The following is a 25,180-nucleotide window of genomic DNA, read 5'->3' on the forward strand; positions in this document are numbered from 1 at the left end:
ACACATACGAAAAATTATTCATCACGATCAAGTGGGATTCATCCCAGGGATGCAAGGTTGGTTCAACATACGCAAATCAATAAATGTGATACACCATATTAATAAACTCAAACACAAGGACCATATGATCATCTCTATAGATGCTGAAAAAGCATTTGATAAAGTTCAGCACTCATTCATGACAAAGACCCTCTATAAGTTAGGTATAGAGGGAAAGTATCTCAACATAATTAAAGCCATATATGACAAACCCACTGCCAATATCATCCTGAATGGGGAAAAGCTGAAAGCTTTTCCTTTAAGAACAGGCACTAGACAAGGATGCCCACTCTCACCACTTCTATTCAACATAGTGTTGGAAGTACTAGCCAGAGCAATCAGAGAAGAGAAGGAAATAAAGGGCATCCAGATTGGAAAAGATGAAGTCAAACTGTCCCTGTTTGCAGATGACATGATCCTATATATCGGACAGCCTAAAACCTCTACAAAAAAACTGTTGGAATTGATAAATGATTTCAGCACAGTAGCAGGATACAAAATTAACACACAAAAATCAGTAGCATTTCTTTTCTCCAATAGTGAACATGCAGAAGGAGAAATCAAGAAAGCCTGCCCATTTACAATAGCCACCAAAAAAATAAAATACTTAGGAATTGAGTTAACCAAGGAGGTGAAAAATCTCTATAATGAGAACTACAAACCACTGCTGAGAGAAATTAGAGAGGATACAAGAAGATGGAAAGATATTCCATGCTCTTGGATTGGAAGAATCAACATAGTGAAAATGTCCATACTACCCAAAGTGATATACAAATTCAATGCAATCCCCATCAAAATTCCAAAGACATTTTTCTCAGAAATGGAAAAAACTATTCAGACATTTATATGGAACAATAAAAGACCACGAATAGCCAAAGCAATGCTGAGCCAAAAAAATAAAGCTGGAGGCATAACACTACCTGACTTTAAGCTATACTACAAAGCTATAATAACCAAAACAGTATGGTACTGGCATAAAAACAGACACACTGACCAATGGAATAGAATAGAGAATCCAGAAATCAACCCACACACTTACTGCCATCTGATCTTTGACAAAGGCACCAAGCCTATTCAGTGGCGAAGGGACTGCCTCTTCAGCAAGTGGTGCTGGGATAACTGGATATCGATATGCAGGAGAATGAAACTAGATCCATACCTCTCACCGTATACTAAAATCAACTCAAAATGGATTAAGGATTTAAATATACACCCTGAGACAATAAAACTTCTTAAAGAAAACATAGGAGAAACACTTCAGGAAATAGGACTGGGCACAGACTTCATGAATACGACCCCAAAAGCACGGGCAACCAAAGGAAAAATAAACAAATGGGATTATATCAAACTAAAAAGCTTCTGCACAGCAAAAGAAACAATTAAAAGAGTTAAAAGACAACCAACAGAGTGGGAGAAAATATTTGCAAAATATACATCTGACAAAGGATTAATATCCAGAATATATAAGGAACTCAAACAACTTTACAAGAAGAAAATAAGCAACCCAATTAAAAAATGGGCAAAAGAGCTAAGTAGGCATTTCTCTAAGGAAGATATCCAAATGGCCAACAGACATATGAAAAAATGCTCAACATCACTCAGCATCCGGGAAATGCAAATCAAAACCACATTGAGATACCATCTAACCCCAGTTAGGATGGCTAAAATCCAAAAGACTATGAACGATAAATTCTGGCGAGGCTGCGGAGAAAAAGGAACTCTCATACATTGTTGGTGGGACTGCAAAATGGTGCAGCCTCTATGGAAAATGGTATGGAGGTTCCTTAAACAATTGCAAATAGATCTACCATACGACCCAGCCATCCCACTGTTGGGAATATACCCAGAGGAATGGAAATCATCAAGTCGAAGGTATACCTGTTCCCCAATGTTCATCGCAGCACTCTTTACAATAGCCAAGGGTTGGAACCAGCCCAAATGCCCATCATCAGATGAGTGGATACGGAAAATGTGGTACATCTACACAATGGAATACTACTCAGCTATAAAAACGAATGAAATACTGCCATTTGCAACAACATGGATGGACCTCGAGAGAATTATATTAAGTGAAACAAGTCAGGCACAGAAAGAGAAATACCACATGTTCTCACTTATTGGAGGGAGCTAAAAATCAATATATAAATTCACACACACACATACACACACACACACAAACCGGGGGGGGGGGAAAGAAGATATAACAACCACAATTATTTGAAGTTGATACAACAAGCAAAGAGAAAGGACATTGTCGGGGGGGAGGGGGGGAGGGAGAAGGGAGGGAGGTTTTGGTGATGGGAAGCAATAATCAGCTACAATGTATATCGACAAAATAAAATTTAAAAAAAAAAAAAAAAAAAAAAAAGAAGTGGCAGATCTAAGAGTCAAACTCTGGCTTGTCAGACTCAGGAATATGCAGTCTTTCCTCTGGTCTGTAGGTTGGAACAATGTATGTGGTTGGCAGCCACTTCCAACCTATCCATCTGTGATTAGGGAGCCAGTGTGGCAGTGTGGACTTTAAAATCAAGAGCAGCTCCATCATTTTTCAGTTGTGGTGACTGGACAAAACACTTCACCTCTCAAAATCATATTTTCCTCATCTATAAAATGGGTATTCTCACCTATGATGTCATAAGAATTAAATGTAATAAACCAATAAAATATTTGGCACAGTATCTGGCATGTAGTAACTGCTCAACAATTAGTAAGTGTTATTATCTCTAATTACCTATATTATGGTAATAACATCCAACTCACAGAGGTTTTATAAGGATTAAACTAGATAACATATGTAACATGCCTGACAAAAAAGGCCCTTTGTAAAAGTACACTTCCTCTTCCTACCCTTACTTAGCCCCGGGTGTTAGCTCTTCCACACATGTGCAGTTGGGCACATCCTTAGTCAAAATAATTTAATCTGCATGAAAAAATATCTAGTCAGATGTACTTCCCATTTCACCTGCCTATGGATACAGCCCTGAGACCAGCATCAGCTTAGGAGTTTCCTGTTTCAAAGGGTCACAGTTCTTTTCTCTTCATTCTATTCCAGTAAACCACCAAAATTCCTTTTGGTTTCAAACGTCAGGGATCTGTTTTCAGCCAAAACTTCACTAGTCTTCAAAGATAAGACCAATTAAAATGTGCTATAGATTATCATTTGTTGAAATTTGCTGAACATTTATGCAACAGTTGAACATGTCCAACTGTCCTTTTTCACAAACAGATGTCAACTTTAAAGAAATAAGAATAGTTTAGTTACTAGTTTTTATTTCTAATTTGAGAATTTTAAAAGCACTGTTTTAACCACCAAGTTTCTGAAAAACAGAGACTTTGCACAGAGTCAGAGCTTCTTCCAACTGTCCATTAGATGGACCATATGGCATACCTGCTGTTCCAGGGTTTCCAGATTTTCATTGCAATTTCCTATTTTCGCAGCTTGTAATTCTATGTTTCCGTATGTGGAGAGACTGCACAGCCGGATTGCTATCGGATTTCCCGCTATAATAAAAAGAAAGAAAAAAAAAGATAGTGTTTGCAAAGACGGGCATAGCAATCCTGGACCTGTGCAATGCACCTTCGCAATGTGACCCTGACATACCTCCCATCAAGAGAGAGAGTCTTCTCCTCCACCCCTTTAAACCTGGGCTGGACTGTGACTTGCTTTAACCAATAGAAGATGGTAGAAATGTGTTAGTGGCAGAGCCTAGGCCTCAAGAAGACTTGAAGTTTCAGCCTTCACTCTGTGGAACACTGTTCTGAGACTGTCGTGTCATGTAAGGAAGCAGGTTTAACCCACTGGAAAATGAGAGGCCAAATGGAGAATAATTAAAGCGCTCCAGCCAACAGCCAGCTCTCATGCCCCAGACCCCTGAGTAAGGTTGTTTTGGACCTTCCAACACAGCCAGGCTGCCAGTCAACCCACAGAACTGTGAGAAATCTAAATCATTGTTTTAGACCAATAAGTTTGGGATGCCCTAATACACAGCAATAGAAAAGGGAATCAGGAAGTTACTATGAGAATATTTTAGGCAGATACCACTTGTTGTCTTGATTTTTAAATTTGGAGTTCAAAAGAACAATTGAGTATTTTCCTTCCTTTGATGTCTGCAAGGAAGATTTACCTTCTAACAAGGGGACATAATAGCTTTGAACTGGATATGATGGGAGAATACTAGGCTGAGAGATTAGAAACAATATGAAAAATTCGTAGTAGATATTGAATTATATTTTGATCTTCCCTTCTTTATGCAAATCTGGGTAATAACTGAAAGGCAAAGATATTTTCAGATATTTCAGCACCTATTTAATATTTGGTTGGCTCCTCAATGAATATTTGCTGGATCATCTAGTTTATTTTCTAGGATTATCACCTGAGCCTCCCTACCTCACTGTTCTGTAGATAATACTTAAGTATCTGCTACAAGTAAAACTGTAATTAGAGGGACAACTGATCAGAAGATGAATTTTTTTCCCAGGACCAGTTTTGGGCAGATGCTTCTTGTGGCAACAACTAGAAACACTGAAATTAGAGATGGCTTCAACACTTAAAGTAGAAAGTTGGAGTCACTCTTAATTTATATGAAGGCTCCACCTCTACTTCATGATAAATGAAAATTCTAACATATATATATATAGGATATAAATAACTTTAAAGTGGCCATATATCAAATGCATCTTTTCCTCTATATTACCTACAAGTGTGAGTATCTCTACTCAAAAATCATTTAAAAATATTTTTGCCATTTGCTATATAAAACTGAGTAATTAGAAATAATTCTTAATTTTAAACTAAAAGTAAATTTGCCAATAATTGGAACGTGTATTTTTGAAATTATATGATGGGTTCACTCTGAAACACAAAGGTAAATATAATAAACATGTTTTTATAATAGTTGCTTAGAAAAGAAAAAAAAAAGAAAGATGGTGAATCTCTGTCCCAGAAAAATAATATATACCAAATAACTGTGGTAACTCTTCATGGGTATATTACTGACACTTTTGGTCTTCCTAATTCAGTAGCACATGATTATATTTTATAAGTTGCATCTGTTTTATAAATCATTATAAAATATTTAAGACATCCAAAACCTATAAAATTAAAACAATAGGTACTCAGAGGCATACCATACAGTATAGTATCGTATATATAGTATGTATAATAAGTACCAATACAGTTGGAGCCCCTTTTACCCTCTGAGTTCTTAATTAAGAGGCCGGAAGGACATGTGTAAAGATTATGATCATGAGAACTTGAGTAAGCATGATATATGTGGGCAGAAGCTATCTGGATTCTGCAAATGAAAAGCAGATCTACATAATTGCTCAGAATAAATAAGGTAAAGAAGCATATAAGAAAGAACAATTTATGTAATTTAGTTAGTGTTTCAAAGAACCCTTGACATATATAAAAATAAATATCTAAATAAAATGTGAAATTCTCCCTAGGGTCATTACTGACAACAGTTTTATCAAACATTTTTGTAAATGATCTAGAATTGGCTGTACTCTAGAGGTATCCAGTTCTGCAAAAAATGCGGGATTACCTACAGGAAAATGTGAGAGGTAAGAGGAATAGTCAGATGAAAGTCAATGCAAACAAGGAGTAAGTAAAACATTTAGGGAAAATTATACAGCACAATAGGCTCTAGCTAGCAGGAAAGGGATCTATGAATTTCTAAAGGCTAATCTCAGGGGACATACCCAATATGGCATTGAAATAAAATGTCATCAAAACCTGAATATTATCAGGAAACATATTAGAAATAGAAAATATTGTTTGCTTCTTTACTCTTGGAATGCCTCTATGCAAGCAAGGTAGTCATGTTCAAGAAAGGTAGGATGAAGCTAGAGAATGCTCCAAGATGGATATCTAAAATGACCAAGGAGATGAAGGACTGCCAACCATGGACACTTAACTGTGCATCTCTACCTGGAAAGATGAATACTGAAAGTAGATATTGTATAAGTCTATAATCTAAACTAATTTTATTCAAACTTTGATGGATGATTGGGTAGCTTCCACCTTTTGAACATTGTGCATAATGCTGCTACGAACTTGCATGTACTGATATCTGTTTTAGTTCCTGCTTTCACTTCTTTTGGGTATGTACCTAGGAGAGAAAATGGATGGATTGTATGATAATTCTATGCTTGGTTATTTCAGGAATCTTCATAATGTTTTCCACAATTTACATTCCCACCAGCAATGCATTAGGGTTGCAATTTCTCCAATATATATAAAAATAATATATATTTTCATATGCTATTTTATATATATATATTATAATAGCCGTCATAATGGGTGCAAAGTGATTTTTAATTGTGGTTTCGATATGAATTTCTCTGATGACTAGTGATGTTGAGCATCTTCTTATGTATCTAACTGGCAATTTATATATCTTCTTTTGTCTATTTTATAATCTTTTTTTGTTAACTTTTGAGTTGTAGGGTTTTTAAATATGTGTTCTGTATATCAATCTCTAATGAGATGTATGTTTTTCAAATATTTTTCTCTGTTTAGTGGGTTGCCTTTTCACTCTGTTGATAGTGTTGTTTGATGAAGAAAAGATTTTAATTTTACACAGTCCACCTTGTCTTTTTGTTGTTGTTATTCTTGCTTATGTTTTTGGTGTCATATTGAATAAATTCTTGACAACCCCTCCCAAAATAATTGAGACAAATTATATAAATCAAAGAGCAAATGTTAACCTGATAGAACTCTAGGAGACAGAGTACTCTGCAAAAATAAACCAATTAAAGAAGGATTAAGAGGAATTCACAAACAATTGATTCATATTAAGGTTTTTAGGAAAATTAGGATTATGTAAAATGCCACCCTAAACTTTGAACATTGACGTCATGAATGGGAGCCAAGCCTTTCACAAAACCTTCGTTGATGCTTTTTCCAGGGACCTAACACTAATTGGAGGGATAATAGGTGTGACTCGGCATAGTGATCCTTGTGTCTAAACAGAGGAGATGTTTGGAAAAACACATACCATTTGAAGTGCCCTTGTCACATGTTTGCAAGGAAGGCCCATATCTGCCCACTGGAATTCTGGCAAAAGTAAAACTCCCATAGGTACTGTTTTCACAGAAATTAGCTGTAATGGAAGGAAAAAGATTTTTTTCACTATGAATTATACTTTTCTTTTACAAATTTAAAACTATATAAAAGTCAAAGTTCAGAACCTATGCAGTATAATTTGAAGGATAATAGAAGGCATATAGAACCCAGTGGCTTGCCAGGAACTTCTATACTTTTCTATCCAGTCAAGTTACTGTCATTAGAATAACTAGTGTATTAGATAACAGGCTTCAGTTAAAATGTGCACAATATATAACTGGATAGAAGTGAGATGTGAGCACGAACACATCAGCAAGTATCGTGTATCAGATTAGCTGGAAATGTGTGAATTAGCAGATAGAGCCCTTGGTAGCAAAGGGCATCATGAGGATGTGGATTAAAGCAAAAAGGCCAAAGTCATGGGGTGTGTGGGAGATACTGGCTGGTAGGAATATACGAAATGATAGGAGTGGGCTTTGAGGCTCTGGACCCTAAGCAGGCAGCCTGAAGTGTTCATGGTGTTGGGAAGCACACCTCAGATCAACAAATGGTCTTGCACTTTGATTCTGAAATACCATTGATTGAAGTCAAACCACTAATTTAATAACAACTCTTCAAGGAAAAGGAAGAAAAAAGATTTAAAATGTCATATAAGTATATACTTGGATGGAAAGATGCATCTTGATTTCAGAAAATCAAGATATGTTAGAATTGTGATATCACCACTTGGAAAGACCTGCGGAAACCATATCACCAATTGCCCTGGATTAGACTTGCAGCCAGAAGGAAACACAACTATGAGTTTACAGAGAAACTTGGCAGTCGGGAAATAGACAAAGTCAATTAAACGTAAAGGTAAATAGCCCAAGAGGAAAACTTGACTTTTACTATTGAGCACATCTTAAAACTCATCTTAAAACCATCACCTTTATGCACATAGTTTCTATAGTCATTAACTGAAGATTCTGGAAAGCTTTGCTGCTGTCCTTATTAACACAAGGACCACCTAAACCTCGCATCCTAGCAGTACCCCAAGGAACTTACCAATTGTACATCTCAGTCCTTGCCACTCTTCTGGACAAATGCATCTGCCATTTTCCCAGCTTCCACCATTCTCACAGAGCTTTATAGGGGTGGTTGATGGAGGAACTAAAGAAACAGTAAATAACAGACTAGTATGTGAACTTGCTCTTTAGCTTCTCTTTGACCAAAGATATTAGAATCCTCTGAAAAAGAGGAGATTGTATAGAAAATAGATAGATAGATGTGTCTATAAATATACTATACATAGATATCATAGATACACTATACACTGGACAGCAATGAAAAACAAACAGAAACTGAAGGGTATTCCATGTTTATAGTCTTTCCACTAATGGCACTTACTCAGTCTACATGGCAGAAGTGGCTTCAGTTTCACTCAAGCAGAAAGCCACAGTCTTAACAGATTAAGGTGTGAGAAGAAATTGTTTGGGACTACCAGAGAAATTGGAAATTGAACACAAGTATTCCAGAGTGGAAGGAACCATATAGAAAGAGTGCTCAATGTCTGTGTATAAATCTGGGAAGAAAAAGAATTTTTTTAGATAACCAGCTTCAGAGACCTATGGGACAATACCAAGCAGTCTAATATATGTAACTGGAGTCCCAGAAGGGGAGAAGAAAAGGAACAGGGCAGACAAAATATCTGAAGAAATCGTGGTCAAAATTCCTCAAATTTGGTTAAGAACTTTAGCTTGTAGATCCAAGAAATGCAGCAAATCACAAGGAAAATAAATACAAGGAACACCTCACCTAGACACATCAATGGTCAAACTGCTGAAACTCAAAGATAAGGAGAAAAATCCCAAAAGCAACCAACTACCAGTTCAGATAATTTTACTAGTGAAGTAGGAAAGAAAAAACAACAATCTTATACAAACTCTTTCTGAAGACAGAGAAAGTAAGAACCTTCCCAAATCATTTCATGATGCCAAGATAACCCTGATACCAAATCTGACAAAGACAAGAAATGAAAATCACATGCTGATAAAACTCATTTACACAGATGCAAAAATTATTTTAAAATAATAGCAAATCAAATCCAGAAGTATATAAAACTGGTAATACACCACAAGCAAGTGAGATTTATCTCAGGAGCGCAATTTATCTCAGTTGGTTTAACAATAGAAAATAATTTAATTTACCATATAACACAATAAAGCAGAAAAACTATATGATCATCTCAGTAAATGCAGGAGACAAAAAGCATCTGACATTTTTTTTAACACTCAGCAAACAAGGAATAAAAGGAACTTCCTCAAACTGATAAAAATCATCTATGAAGAACTGATCACTAACATCCTACTTAATAGTGTAATATTGAATGCTTTATCCCCTAAGACTGACAGAAAAAGAGTTCAATACAATTGTTCTAACCATTTCTATTCAACATTGTAGTGAAGATGCTGGCCAGTGCAATAGGCAGGAAAAGGAAACAAAGTTAAGAAAGGAAGAAAATACAACTATCTTTTGTTGCCTATGCCATCATGAGGTATATTGAAAATTTCAAAAAAAGCTTCCAGAGTTAATAGGGGAATTTAGCAAGATTGCATGACACTAGCAGCAAACAATTGGGAAAAAAAATTATAAGAACATTTTCATTGAAATTAGCATCAAAAATCCTAAAATTCTTGGAAATAAATTTAACAAAATATGTGCAAGACCTCATCATTGAGAGAAACTTAAAAGATCTAAATAAACAGAGATATATACCATCCATGGACGGAAGACTCAAAGTTGTTAAGGTGTCTATTCTCCCTATTTGATACAGAAAAATCCAAAAACAAAAGGTGTTTTTTGTAGAAATTAGCAAGTTGATTTTAAAATTTTATGGAAACTCAAAAAACGTTTAAAAGCCAAAACAAACTTTAAAAAGGACAGAGTTGGATGGTTCACATTACTAATTTTATGACTCATTATAAGGCCATGGCAATCAAGATGGATGGAATCGGCATAAAGGTAGACAAATACATCAATAAAATAAAATAAAAGTTTAGAAATAAATAAAACACATATGGTCAGTTATTTTTTTAAAATGTGCAAAAGCAATTCAATTGAGAAAGGAAAGTGTTTTCAACAAATGGTGCTGGACTAACTGGATAAACTCATTACCCTCAAAAATCAGTTTGAGATGGAACACAGAGCTAACAACAAAAGCTAAAACTAAGAATCTTCTCAAAGAAAACAATGAATAACATATTTGACAGTTTGAGAAAAAGATGTTTTTTAAAGGACACAAAAAGCACTTATTAATATGAAAGAAAAACTTGATAAATTGGACTTAATCAAAATTAAAAACTGCTACTCTTCAAAAGGCTATGTTAAGAAAATAAAACGGAAGCCACAAGACTGGGAGAAAATATTTACAATACATGTAATCTGACAAAAGAATTGTATCCAGAAGTATAAGCTAGAATTGTAAACTTAATTGTAAACTAGAATTTTAATTTGTAAATGGTAAAGAGTACTCATTAATGATAAGAATACAAACAGCCCACTTTTTTAAATGGGCAAAAGACATGAACAGACACTTCATAAAAGAAGATACATGGACGTAGGCAATCAGCACATGATAATGCTCAGTATCTCAGTCGTCAGAGAAATACAAACTAAAGCTACAGTGAAACATCATTTCACACCCCCTAGAATAAACAGATAGATTAATGCAGCTGAATAGAGAGTCCATAAATCGACCCACACAAACATAGTCAGCTGATCTTTGACAAAGGAACAATGGCAAATCGATGAAGAATAGTCTTTTCAACAAATGGTGCTAGAACAACTGGATGACCATATGCAAAAAAATGAATCTACACACAGACTTACATCTTTCACAAAAATTATCTCAGTATATATCATAGGCCTAATGTAAAATGCAAAACTATAAAACCTCTGGCAGATAGAAAGAAATCTCGGTGACCTTGGGTGTGGCCATGAATTTTACTACACAATATTAAGAACACAATCAGTGAAAGAAAAAATGTATAAGTTAGACTTCATTAACAGTATTCTGAAATTGTTGTTTATCCTCTCCATCATATTTTTACTATTGTCATATCTAAGATAATCAATATGTAGCATTTACATGTAGTTTTCTTTTTTTTACTAGATTCAATTATTTTTATGGTTACACTTCTATTGAGGTTTTTTTCTTCCTTTTGGGGTAAATTTTGGCCATTTGTATTTATTTGGAAAATTGCCATTTGACCTAAGTTTTTATATTATCTGGGATAAAATTTTCCATGGTTTTTGCTTATGATTTTATTCAAATCCTGCTTCTCTATGTTGTGACCGCTTTATTTTTCTGCATATTGCTTAATTATGCTTTTTTGTCCTGATGAATCTTGCCAGAGATTTATCTATTTAAATTCATCTTTTCAAAAAATTAGCTTTGGTTTTATTGATCTTAATTCTTGTTTCCTTGATTTCCGTTCCATTAATTTGTTCTCTTTTTCCCCCATACAGTAGGGGCTTTTTTTTTTTTTTTATTGTTTCCTTGCTGCCCTTATCCATCTTTTTTTTTCCTAAGTAATAGGCTTTATTTTTTATAGCAGTTTTAGCTTCACAGAGAAATTGAGCAGAAAGTACTGATAGTTCCCATCCCCCTCCCCCACCAACAGTTTCTCCTGTTATTAACATGTTGCATTAGTGTGGTACGTTTGTTACAATTATGAGCCAATATTGATCTATTATTATTAACTCAATTTTATGTTAAGGTTTTCTCTTTATGTTGTACAGTTCTATGGGTTTTACCAAATGCATGATGTCGTGTATTTACCATTATGGTATCATACACCATTGATTTTTTCTTGTTTTTATTATATCCATACTTTCTTAGAATTTGTTCTTTCTTTCTTTTTTTAATTTCTAAGGTTAAAATGCTTAAATAACTAATTTTAAATCTGTCTGGCTTTGCAACATATTCCCAAACCTACAAATGTCACTCCGAGTATATTTTTAGCTGTGTCCACAAATTGTGATATAGAGTCTTTCCCCACAGTTTTAAATATTTTGTAATTTTCATTTACAGGAAACTTTCATTTTCATGGAATGTTCATATTTAAAATAATTTTTTTTACTTATGCAAGGGATTTTCTTGGTTATTTTATGCATTTCCTTCCAAATGTATTGCATTGTAATCAGAGAATATAACCTATAGGACATTAATTCTTTGGTACTTACTGAGACTTTTTCTGAAAATAACATATATTCTTTATTTATTGTGGCAATGATAATACATAAATTCACTAGATCTTGTTTGTTAGATGTGTTTCTCAAATTTCTGAATCCTTATTAATTTTCTCCACTTGATCTATCAGTTTCTCACATAAGGGTATTAAATTCAACCACCCTGATTATAAATTTGTATATTTATCTGTATATTTTTACCCAGTTTTGCCTTAAATATTTTGAGTCTGTGTTAATTGATGCATACAGGCACAGGATTATGGATTCTTCCTAGTTGAATTACTCCTACCAGCACTGAGTAATAATTCTTCATAATGCTTTTTGCTTTAAACTCTATTTTCTTATATTAATATTGCTAACAGCTTTTTTTTTTTTTGGTTTGGTTAATATTTGCCTGGAATGGACTTTATCATCATTTCCTTTCCACCTTTTATGTATTATTAAATATTCAGTGTTACTTATAAACAGTATGAGCCACATTTTGTTTTGCTTCAATAATATATAGTATGATAATATCTTTCACTGACGAGTTTAATCTACTTAAATCGTGTTTATTATTTCTATGATCTTATTTTTTGCCTGCCTCTATTTTTCTGCCTTATATCATATTTTGTTTATTTCATTTTTTTTTAGCATTTTGTTATCATCTTGGTTTTGAATCTCCTGCAGTACTACCTTTTTAAAATGTAGAAAACAATCTGTGGGTATTTAGATACACCAAAAAGTTGGTCAGTTTCCTTGCTAGTCATTGTACCTTATATTGTATTCCTTCCTCTGGGTTCAATTTCTTTCTCTCTCTCTCTCTCTCTCTCTCTTCCCCCCCCCACCCCTTCCTTCCCTCCTGGGTCTATGAGTGACAGATACTCCAGTATTTATCTGAAAATAACTTTTATTTTTCCCTTACTCTTGACTGTCAGTTTAATAAGGTATAGAATTCTGGGTTGACAGCACTTTGAAGATATTATTCCACTGTTTTCTAGATTTTTTTGTTGCTAATTAGAAGTGTTTTTTCTAGTCTAATTGTTATTCCTTTTTAAGGAATCTTTTTTTCTATAGATGTCTTTTAAATTTTCTTAACCTGATATTCTGAAATTTTATCATGATGTGATTTGATTTTGTTTTCCCTGCTTGAGACTCAGTCATGCTTTCATCCAAGAAAATTCTAAAATAACAAATGCTGGCAAGGATGCAGAGAAAAGGGAACTCTTATATACTGTTGGTGGGAACATAAATTAGTACAACCATTATGAAAAACAATACAGAGGTTCTTCAAAAAAGTGAAAGTAGAACCACCATATGATCCGGCAAGCAATCCACTACTGGGTATTTATCCAAAGGAAAGGAAATTAATATACCAGAGAGATACCTGCACTTCCATGTTTACTGAAGTACTGTTCACAATAGCCAAGATATGGGATCAACCTATGTGTCCCTAAACAGATGAATGAATAAAGAAAATGTGGTATATATACACAATGGAATAGCACTCAGGCATAAAAAAGGATGAAATCCTATCATTCGCAGCTACATAGATGAGTATGGAAGTCATTACATTAGGTGAAATAAGTCAGGCACAGAAATGTTCTCACTTATATGTGGGAGCTAAAATAGTTGAATTTACAGAAGTAGAATGGTGGTTACTAGAGGCTGGGAAGGGTAGGGAGGAGAGGGGAGTAGGGAGAGGTTGCTTAATGGACATAAACCTACAACTACATAGGAAGAATACGTTCTAGGATTCTATAGTAGTACTAGGTGTCTATGAGTAACAGCAATTTATTGTAAATTTTCAAATGACTAGAAAAGAGGAGTTCAAATGTTCTCAACACAAAGAAATAACATTTGTGATGATGGATATGCTAATTACCCTGATTTAAACATCACAAATTGCATACGTATATCAAATAATAGAACTCTGTATACCATAAGTCTGTACAATAAAAAATTAAAGAAAGAAAAAGAGAAAGAGAAAAAGAAAGACAGACAGAAAGAAAAAAAGAAAGAAAAAATTCTCAGTCATTATTTCTTCAAATTTTTCCTCTCCCATATTTTCTTTTTTTATTTTATTTTATTTTTTTAAATTTTATTTTGTCGATATACATTGTAGCTGATTATTGCTCCCCATCACCAAAACCTCCCTCCCTTCTCCCTCCCCCCCTCCCCCCCAACAATGTCCTTTCTGTTTGCTTGTTGTATCAACTTCAAATAATTGTGGTTGTTATATCTTCTTCCCCCCCCCCCCCGGTTTGTGTGTGTGTGTGTGTATGTGTGTGTGTGAATTTATATATTAATTTTTAGCTCCCTCCAATAAGTGAGAACATGTGGTATTTCTCTTTCTGTGCCTGACTTGTTTCACTTAATATAATTCTCTCAAGGTCCAAACAACTTTACAAGAAGAAAACAAGCAACCCAATTAAAAAATGGGCAAAAGAGCTAAGTAGGCATTTCTCTAAGGAAGATATCCAAATGGCCAACAGACATATGAAAAAATGCTCAACATCACTCAGCATCCGGGAAATGCAAATCAAAACCACATTGAGATACCATCTAACCCCAGTTAGGATGGCTAAAATCCAAAAGACTCTGAACGATAAATGCTGGCGAGGCTGTGGAGAAAAAGGAACTCTCATACATTGTTGGTGGGACTGCAAAATGGTGCAGCCTCTATGGAAAATGGTATGGAGGTTCCTTAAACAATTGCAAATAGATCTACCATACGACCCAGCCATCCCACTGTTGGGAATATACCCAGAGGAATGGAAATCATCAAGTCGAAGGTATACCTGTTCCCCAATGTTCATCGCAGCACTCTTTACAATAGCCAAGAGTTGGAACCAGCCCAAATGCCCATCATCAGATGAGTGGATACGGAAAATGTGGTACATCTACACAATGGAATACTACTCAGCTATAAAAACGAATGAAATACTGCCATTTGCCTCTCCCATATTTTCTACTATCTTCTGTAATTTCTGATAGACCCTCCTGAGATTTAGCCTTATGTATTTCAAGTTTCCTAATCTTAATTTTATTGTTAAAAACTCGTTTTATTACTGTGCTGCAGTATGGGTTATTTCTTCAGCTCTCTTTTCCATTTCCCTGGTTTTCTCTTTAATCATTTCTAATCTCCTTTTAAACCACTCATTAATTTTTATTATTATTACTATATTTTTTGTTTAAGAAATACTTTTCAGCTCTTTTCCAAGTTCTATAAAAATATATTTTCCTTTTGTGATTGTTTCCCCTGTATTTTTAACTTTCTAATCATTTAAAAAATACTTTATATTCTCTCAGATTGTTTTGTTATATCTGTTTAGGGGAGGGTTATCCCTTTGGATTGCATCCACCATCATGGTTCATAGGTAATTTTAGATCATAAACTCATCTTTGTCTTATTACTGTTTTTCCATGAGACCTTTATGGCCCTGTTTATGAAAATATTTCTATAGGGAAATGTCATGATTACTTCTTTTATGATCCCGGGGCACCATCAGAGGTAGTCTTAAACTATTATTAGAATAATTTCTCACTGGGAGTTGCTATACCATACAGGTAGGACAAATTCAGATTTTATAGCCTGGGGTTTCTCTTACTTGTAGTGACTTTTCCACCCTTACTCATAGCCCAGAACAGATAATATTACTATTTAATGCTTCTCTGAGCGAGTGAGCAGATTTTTTCTAATCTCCTTCTTGTGGTTGAGGCAACTCCTCCTGGCTTCAGGAATTATGCAGGTGGCTCAGGTCCAACTTCTCCACTTCACACAGGCAGAAAGTCATGCTTCCTGTCCCCATGAATGCACCAAAGCCACAGCCTCTAGGGTTTATGCCAGTGTCCGCTCACCATTATGATACTGACTTTACTCTTTGTTTCTGCCACCTGGGATTTCCTTTCACTAAAGAAAGCCTGTTTATGTATTTGAATTATTGTCATATTTATCCATAACCTCTATATGTTTGTAAGCAGCAAGAAGACCTATCCATGTCTACTCATTCTGCCTTTTTGCTGTAAGTCAAGAGCCATTTCTTGTAGTTAAGGAGTATTTCAACAACCTTTAGAACAAGGGTGATAACTTGTATGTAGCACAATGCAGTTGCATAGAAGGTACCCAACACGTGCTTGTTGACTGGCTTCTTTGCCACTTGCATTTTTGTTGAGGATATCTAGTTCAAGCTGAACCATCCACTTCTCTGTCATAAATATATATTTAACACCTTGTGCTACTCACTTCAAGATTCTAGCCTTGGAAATACCTAAATTACCCAGAAAATATAGCACAAGTAGCATTGGCATCTTTAAGACTGTAGTTTACGTAGAGAAAATCAGATCCAGAAAGATTAAGAGGCCTGTTCATTATCATATAACTAGTTTTAGAATTATGGACTCGAAAAATGATTTTAGCTATTTGTTAGCCCATTCCTCTCATTCTACATAAAGGTGAGTGCTTTGTTCCAGATGAGCAATTAGTGAGTAGTCAAGCAGGTGCTAGACTCAGATCTCCTTGTGACTAATTAAGGGCTCCTGCTCCCTCCTCTCACAGGGGCAGCCAGCATCTGCCTCATTTTACTTGAGGACCCACACACTGGAACATATTTAATCGCAGTATTTTCTTTTATAACACCAGTATGATACTAATGATATTTTCCTACATTCTTTTAAATTGTAAGTACTATTTCCAGAAATATTAGCCCTATTTTCAATACTTTTACTACACATCTTGGAAGATTAAATACAGAACATACCTGACATATTTATGCTGCTTGAGAAAGTGTACTATTAAATATTCCAAGAGGAAACTATAGTTTTCTTCTCCTAATCTAGACAAAATTGAAATCTGCTTCAAAAAGCCTAATTTGAATAAATGGGGGAATAAAAACATCTTTCCTCTGTCAAAGAAACTTCACCTGGAGACCCTTTCTAGTGTCTGGCTCAGTTTGGGGGGTTTGGAATACAGGCACTTGTCATTTGTCCCAAACCAGGAGTTTGAAATAGTTGGGTGAGAATAAAGTTTCCTATTAAATGAGGGGACAATGTTTAGGAAAGTTTATTCTGTTATGGAAAAAAAAAAAAAAACCCTGAAAGATGTATAGAGACAAAATACATAAATTATAGTCTGTAAGGTAAAATTTGTTTAATATTAACTACCTGGTTAAATACTTCAATAAACTGGTTAAATATTTTAATAAGCTTTTCCCCTGATGGTGTAGTATAAATACTGAAAAACATATTGAGGCAGATATGGCAGTTCTCAGAACTGTTTCTGTTTCTGTTTTGAGCTAGTCAATCAAACTTAATATTTAACCTGTCGTAGACCTGCAGTTTGATAACTTGAGTCTCAATCAAAAGATCCACTCTAGATCAATGGTATCTATTCAAGATATAAATCAGGGAGTGGGGAAAACTATGTTCTGCACTGAACTATCTAAAAATTCATAAATTAGAGAACAGTAGCTAACATTTATTGAGTGCTTACAAAGTACTAGACAACATCTTAGATCTTTTAATGTGTTAACTCATTTAATTCTCATAACAGCCCTATGAGGCAGGGTTCATTATTACTTCCATAATACATAAGAAAACCGAGGCACAGAAATGTCCCTTTCTCAAAGTTACTCAGCTAGTAAGCAGCAGCATTGGATTTAATCCAGGCAGGCTGGGTCCAGAGCTTTATCCCCCTCCTCTCAAATGCACACTCTTCTCCATTATATCCTATAACAGATCTTCAACACGTGTGTCATCAAAGACCCACAGGTGATAGTCATATCCACAATTTCAGGTAAAAATATCTAATACTGGGAAATCTGGGAATAATCCACAAAACCAAGATTCTAGCCTCTTCGTTCAAGACAGTGACTTTTAAAATGGGATCAACATTAAATATCACTGTGACTGGTGTTAAAATCATCCATGCCCCTCAGCCAATTGCATAACAAAATTTATTTCTCAAAAAATAATCTCTTCCCTTTAATAGAAGATTTTTTTTTTTTTTTTTAATTTAGAGGGTGGTTATGTGAGGAAGCAAGAAGGGAGATTGGTAAAGAAGCAGAAAAGAGATTTACAACAGCAGGATTAAGACTAACACTGAAGCTGCCTAACACCCAACTTCCTTCATTCAGAAAACACTTCTCTGGACTTTTTTTTTTAACCCCAAAATGCAACTGTTATCCAGGAACAGTCACAAGTTAGATTTATTAGCAAGTTTTTCTCTGGAGGAAGTATTGTAATTGAGTTAAATGGAAGCCAAGTACCTGGGAACAGATTATTTTCTGAGATACAGTAAACTCTTCTTGACCTTTCCTGACAATCCACATTTTCTATTGTGTAAGAATTATCAATGCCATGAAATTTGACCTTAGGGTTTGGCAATATTTCAACCAACTAAAGTGTCCTGTTAGGCTGGAGATAGGTGCATCCTGTGATAGGGAATGAAGTTTAGAATATCTGGAGAGGGGTGCGGAAAAGAGTCATAATGGCAGAGATCAGGAAATTCTATGAAATAAAGTCAAATAAGCTATAGTAGCATTGCTAATGTGTTCTGAGGTTAAGATACTCTGTCATAGATAGAAGTTTTGTGTTTTTTTTTTAAATCCCCCACTATCACAATTATGGACATTTGTCTGTGCTTACATCAAGCCTGCTCAAGTCAGACAATGTCAAGAGAAAGAAATACAGTAACGCTTAATTAGATTTACATTTTACTTTCATCATCAAGCATAATGGTACCCAAAAGTCAAATTGCTCTCTGTGTTGTTCCACTTGTTAGTGGAAGCAAGAAGCTGACAGAGATAGAGCACCTTACATCTGCCCATTCTGAAAATATATCAGACAATGTTTTTCTATGAAGAACACCCAGTGTGAAAAGGCTGGAGGTCTGGCAAAACTTAGATTTGCTCCATCATGAAAGCACCCTACAAGATTGCTGATCATATGGGTAAACAAAAGAGGCCACACACACTGGAGAGATCTTAACGAAGCCGAGAGTTCTAGAAATGGACGTATGTCACATGGCTTAGAGCAGAGGAAGAAAACTGAAATAGAGTCTTTCTTAACTGAAAAGGTCTAAACTCTTCTAAAATGGTGTCTTTCTTAACAAATCCAGAATTTTATTTCTTTTAATGTTTTGAAGTAAATCTGAAGGAAGTGGTAGCTATGTTATTTCATTCTCAATATAACTCTGTGACAACTGTTAGTTCATGCTACGGGCTGAATGTTTGCGTCTCCTCCAAATTTATCTGTTGAAGCCTAATTCTCAATGTGATCATATGAGTAGGTGGGCTTTGGGGAGGTGATTAGTTCATGAAGGTGGATCCCTCATGATTGGGATTAGTGCCCTTACGGGGCTGAAGAGACCAGAGTTCTCCCCTTCTGACATATAAGGATGCAGCAAGAAGCCACCTTCTCTGAACCAGGAAGCAGAGCTCCAGAGCTGTGAGAAATCAATTTTCCGTTGTTTATAAGGTACCCAGTTTATGGTATTTTGTTAAAGCAGCTGAAATGGACTAAGAAAGTCTAGTTTCTGGTTTTCACATGATTCTTTTATTTACTCATCAACTATATACTGGCAACTATATTCCAAGTACTATTCTAAGTACAAGGAATACAGGCTAATAATGTCAGGTCCCTATTTTCTTGGAGCTTTCATTGTAGAAATAAAGAATACCATCAACCAGGAAACAAATAAGAAGCTATCAGTGATAAAAGCCATAAGAAATACATTATAAAGAAAGCAAATAGAATGATAACTCATACTGGGTGCATAGAAAAGATCTCTTTCAGGGGATGACATTTAACCTAAGATTTAAATCATCAGAGAAGATGACAGCTATGTGAAACTCTACATGAAGAATATTTTAGGCAAACTGAAAACATCAGAAAAAAAACAAGTCTTGAGCTCCTTTTGGAAATTGCCAAAGTCATCAATAGTTTTGAAAAATTTCTTTGCCAAATAAAACTTCAATAGTTGTGTTAGTCCATTTCTGTTGCTTATAACAAAATACATGGAACTGTGTGATTTATAAGAAAACAAAATTCATTGCTTACAGTTTCAGAGGCTAGAAAGTCCAAAATCCAGTAACACATCTGATAAAGACTTTCTTTGGTGGTGACTTCAGTAATGGCAGGGTATCGCATTGTGAAAATGGCAGAACAGAGAGCAGAGCAGAGCAAGAGAGACAGACTTTTTGTGCTCCCCTTTTAAGCCCTCCAAACCATGCCCATGAGCACCGTTTTTAATCCAGTCATTATGGCAGGGTCCAATAATCTAATCACCTCTTCAAGACCCCACCTTTCGAATACCATAATAGGATTTCCCATCCTCCTAACAATCACTTAGTGAGGGCTAAGTTTCTAATACATAAAACTTGGGGGATACAATTCAAGCTTCAGTGAGTTTGGAGGGACATTATTCAATCCACTACAAATGGATAAGAAATCCTGTTCCTTGGAGTATAGATGGAGAAAATGTTACACTTGGCAGTACATCTCATTGTTCAACATTGGTGAAAAAAGATCATTATTATTTAATGTTTCCATCAGCAACATATAAAAATGCTAAAGACTGTTCCAGGAATCCTGAAATCCTTGTCTACTCCCATGAAATGCTGTCAATTTTATCAAGACTAGAACCTTAAAATGTAACCTTTTAACAAGAGGTTTGATTAAGAAATAGGAGCAGAATAAAAAAGTGCTCTATACTACAGAGAAGATCACTGGTATTCTAGAGGCTATGTCTTGAAGCACTTGTTTGATATTTAAACCAATGATTCATTTAAAAAAATAAAAAGAAAAACTTAACACTTAGAATAATTAGACAGAGTTGAGCTCATTCATGGCTATTTGATGGCTAGTAGATGTCTGGAGTTACGTAAATGTGAGAACTCTTTTCATTAAAGGTAGTCACCAGGATGCATACTGCTTGAAAATGCAGTCTCTTTTGCTGCTCTGGACTAGAACACTGAAGGCAGACAACTAACCATACAGCTTTACAAAGGTGGAGGAAGCACTTTTGCACAACCTAGAAGGTGGCAAAGTCACTACAGTTACTCCACAGCCAAAAATCTGTAGACAGCATTTGAAGACTCCAAAAGCCTTAAAACTGAAGCATGGTCATGAACCTACACTCTGTAAACAGAATTAATAATGTATATCCCATTGACTTGAAGACAACACGACTCCCCAAAGAGCCCGATTTTGCCTAGAAAAACAACAGGATGCTCTGATTCTACTGCTTACAGCATACCTTTGTGAATTAGGGTTTTCAGCCAGTGTCATCTCAAAAGAAAAGATGAATTCATTGATTTTGGCTAACATTGTCTTCCCTTTTGGAAGACAGAAGAGTGTAGAGTTAAGACCACAGATACAGAGCTGGCCAGTTAGCTCAGTTGGTTAGAATGTTGTGCTAATAACACCAAGGTCAAGGGTGTGATCCCTGTACTGGCCAGACACCAAAAAATAAAATAAAGACCACAGATACTGAAGTCAGAATGATCTAGGTTCAAATCCAGACCTGACATTTGCTAGCTATGTAAGTATGAAAATATTTTCTGAGACTTAGATTCTTCATTTGTAACATAGATATAGTATCTGCCTCAAAAGTGGTTGTCAGGATTAAATAAGATGAGGTATATGAAATTTTTAGCACATTACTTAGAACATAGTAAGAATTTTTGAAGTTATAGGTATTATAATAATTAAATGCATAGATAGCATACACATTGTCATATCAATATTCACTCTACAGCCAAAAATAATAACTTATTGAAATTTACTCATAGAAGAATTTTAATTTTTTCCTATTTTTCACAGAAGCCATTACTTTTTCATGAAAATGAAAGCGAAAGAGACATAATTTATATATTTTGTTTATGTTGACAAAATAAATTTTGAATGCAATAAAATTAATTTATCCAAAATTTTACATGTCTGTTTATGTATGTTTTTTCTGGATAAGACATTTATAGTTTTCATCAGTTTCTCAGAGTTATGTGTGAACTCTCTCCCTCTTAAAAAAATAAATTTAAAAACAATTCATCTCTATACCCAAAAAAAGGACCAAAACAAGAATATTCAACAAAAACATGAGATGGGATGGGATGGAATGGGATGGAAAGATGTGGCGTAGAGTGGAGTGAGTGGACAGGCATGAAGTGGAATGAAATGGAATTTATCAACTAAAATGCCCTCTGAATAAAATGTACAAGGCAAAATAGCAACAGCAAACAGTACCAGCCTGTCAATCTTTTTCTTTAAGTGATAGTGATGACCTCTTTTTCAACTGGGTTTACCCAAAAGCTGAGGGATACTTCTACATAAAGAGCCAATTGAAAAATTCAGGACAACAGAAAAGTTTGTCTTTTCTGAGGAGCTGATGTGCTTCTGCTGTTAGAAATGGGATCTTTGTTACTTATTCTTCCTTTTGGGTCTTAGCCCTCAGGAAGCTCAGGGATATGTTTTATATTTACTGTAAGCAATTCCCCCTAAGCCTTTATTTTTCCTATTTTTTCTGTCCCCTACCCTGCATTCTTCCTTATATTGTTTTTGTACTTTTGTCCTTGTTTATTTTTGTTTTTCATTTGTTTGTTTGTTTGTTTGTGGGGGTTTTTGGTCCTTGTTTTAATTGTTCTTTTGTAACTGTGTGCTTTATAAGTCACCACAGATTTCCCTTTAAAAGCAGAGGTCATCGCTTCTCGGCCTTTTGGCTAAGATCAAGTGTAAAAGCAGAGGTCATATCGAGGAAGGAAGGAAGGAAAGAAGGAAGGAAGGAAGGAAGGAAGGAAGGAAGGAAGGAAGGAAGGAAGGAAGGAAGGAAGGAAGGAAGGAAGGAAAGAACTTCTCAAAAGTATAACCTTTGAATGAGATCTTATAAACATAAGCAGCCTTAACAGGGTAAAACCTGTAGTTCATAATATTTGAAACCTGAATTAAACTATTTAACAAACTTTAAACCAAAAACCCCCCCCACATCTTCCCCAAATTTAAACTTTATTGTTTTTGTTCTGGTAAATGTTCTCATTCTAGTTCTGTAGATATTACTAATAAAGTATTCTCTAAACACTGTTCTTGGGGGTTGGGGCTGATCCACTCCCAGCTGCCACTCCAGCAGCAGCCAGTATATGGGACCCCTTTTGCCCTCAACCGTGGATCTTTGCAGCCACTCTGCATGGAGCTTCTGTGCCTCCCCAACCTTCAGTCCAACGCAGTTACCTGCTCAGAGGGCAGACTGCCTCCCCTGCTGCATCTCTTGCTGGGCATTTTTTACTCTTATTTACAGTTTTGTTAGAAACTTTCTGTTACTTACAAAAAGACGTTGCTTTAGCACATCCAACATTGAATCCCTTTATGGAGAATCTCTGCAGCCCAAGGAAACCAGAATTAGGATTACTGAAAGTTTCTGGTATGAGTTCCCAAGGGCTTTCCTGTAACATCATTGTTTTACACACTACCGCCCCTCCCCCATCCTTTCCTATGTCAGCTCTTGCACATGGCAGGGGACTAACAAATATTTGTTGAACAACCCAGAAAGTAATTTTTTAATTATCTGAATCGTTGAGTTGTTTTCTGTACCTAGAAAGGGGGAAATTTGTGGAAAGACCATGAGATCATTTCATTTACAACCTTAGTGATAATATTCCTAAACTTCCTTCTTGAAATGAAACTCCATTCTGTACATGTTTGATTGTGTGTGTATGTCCGTCCACAACTATTAACCTTTCTTGGATTTAGCTAAACAAACCTGCAAACGTGTTATTAATGCTTTTAATTATTACTCTGCTATCAATTCAGTCTGGAGTTAAAAGAGCATAAAGAGGTCAATTCAACCGTCTCATTCTTCACTCTCCCATTCACACTCACACACATATTCTTACATATACAATCCTCTGCTAGCCATTAATCAACACTTGTCTTTTGTTTCATAAGTGCCACCTTGGTGGGCAGCCTCAGCCTGGACAAGGCACTTTGCAGTACTGGTGTGTCAGGTGGCAGAGACAGAGACTCGATGCCTTCCCTCACTCTCAGTTAAATATAGCAGGATGACATTACCTCTCTGGATCCTGACCACAAACCTCCAGATACTGAGTCCCGAAGTGACAACAGTCAGCAGTCCACACACAGTGGTCACCAGGACCTTGAGATTACAGGCACAGCAGGAAGCCATGGAGAAGCCAAACCATAAATCCACTGCTGGGTGAAAAACAACTAGCTTCTCTTCTTCTCAAGCCAAGAAGTTTAATCAGAAACTATTCTACAACATAAAAATAATTCCTTCTTTCAATAACCTAGCAGGCAGGTGTCTTCACATTTTAGGATTTTTGAGGTTAATTCAGCAAGATACAGTTGGAATCACCCAACAAAAGGAACATACTCTGCTTGCAATTTCCTTATCCTTCCTGAAAGAGAACGTGAAAAAAGTGATTAGTTACAGTAAAAGGAACATAACTCAGGGCAATAAAGACGAAGGGGAGGAACTAGCCATGAGGGCCAAAGGGTGAATGTTCAGACAAGCAACAGAGTAAAGGAAGGGAATAAAAAGAAGAAACCAGAGAGGAAATCACGAAGGCAGTGGGTCCTGACGGTCACCTACAGCTCCGCTTCCCGTGCTTTTGTCTTAGGAGGTTCCAGTGCAGGGAGACTAGCAGGTGCTTCAAACCACACAAAAATCCTCTGAGGTCAATAATCTAAGTTGTCAATGAGAGGATAAAAAGCAATAACCACACACGATCCCAGCGTTTGCATTTCTTTAAGGAGCCTACATTTTGACAGCTGCAGTTGGTGAGCGGGCACACTGGCACGGGGTGAGTTTGGAAAAGCACTAAAGCCCAGCATTACAACCCATCTGTTATGAGCTGA

General features: G+C 35.6%; 1 protein-coding gene across 1 annotated transcript in view; it reads right to left on the minus strand.

The window, feature by feature from the left end:
* The window catches only part of ADGRG7 (adhesion G protein-coupled receptor G7), a 70,999-nt gene extending 46,511 nt beyond the window's left edge, over positions 1-24,488 (minus strand). Inside the window, exons 1-5 of the mRNA XM_063087546.1 lie at positions 24,369-24,488; positions 16,448-16,460; positions 8,153-8,257; positions 7,041-7,145; positions 3,428-3,540 (exon numbers count right to left, since the gene is read on the minus strand). Of these exons, the coding sequence (XP_062943616.1) occupies positions 3,428-3,540; positions 7,041-7,145; positions 8,153-8,257; positions 16,448-16,460; positions 24,369-24,488 (456 nt within the window). The remainder of the gene's footprint in view (positions 1-3,427; positions 3,541-7,040; positions 7,146-8,152; positions 8,258-16,447; positions 16,461-24,368) is intronic.
* Positions 24,489-25,180: the final 692 nt, after the last annotated feature.

Source organism: Cynocephalus volans, chromosome 1 (genome assembly GCF_027409185.1).
Source record: "Cynocephalus volans isolate mCynVol1 chromosome 1, mCynVol1.pri, whole genome shotgun sequence".
Lineage (NCBI taxonomy): Eukaryota > Metazoa > Chordata > Mammalia > Dermoptera > Cynocephalidae > Cynocephalus > Cynocephalus volans.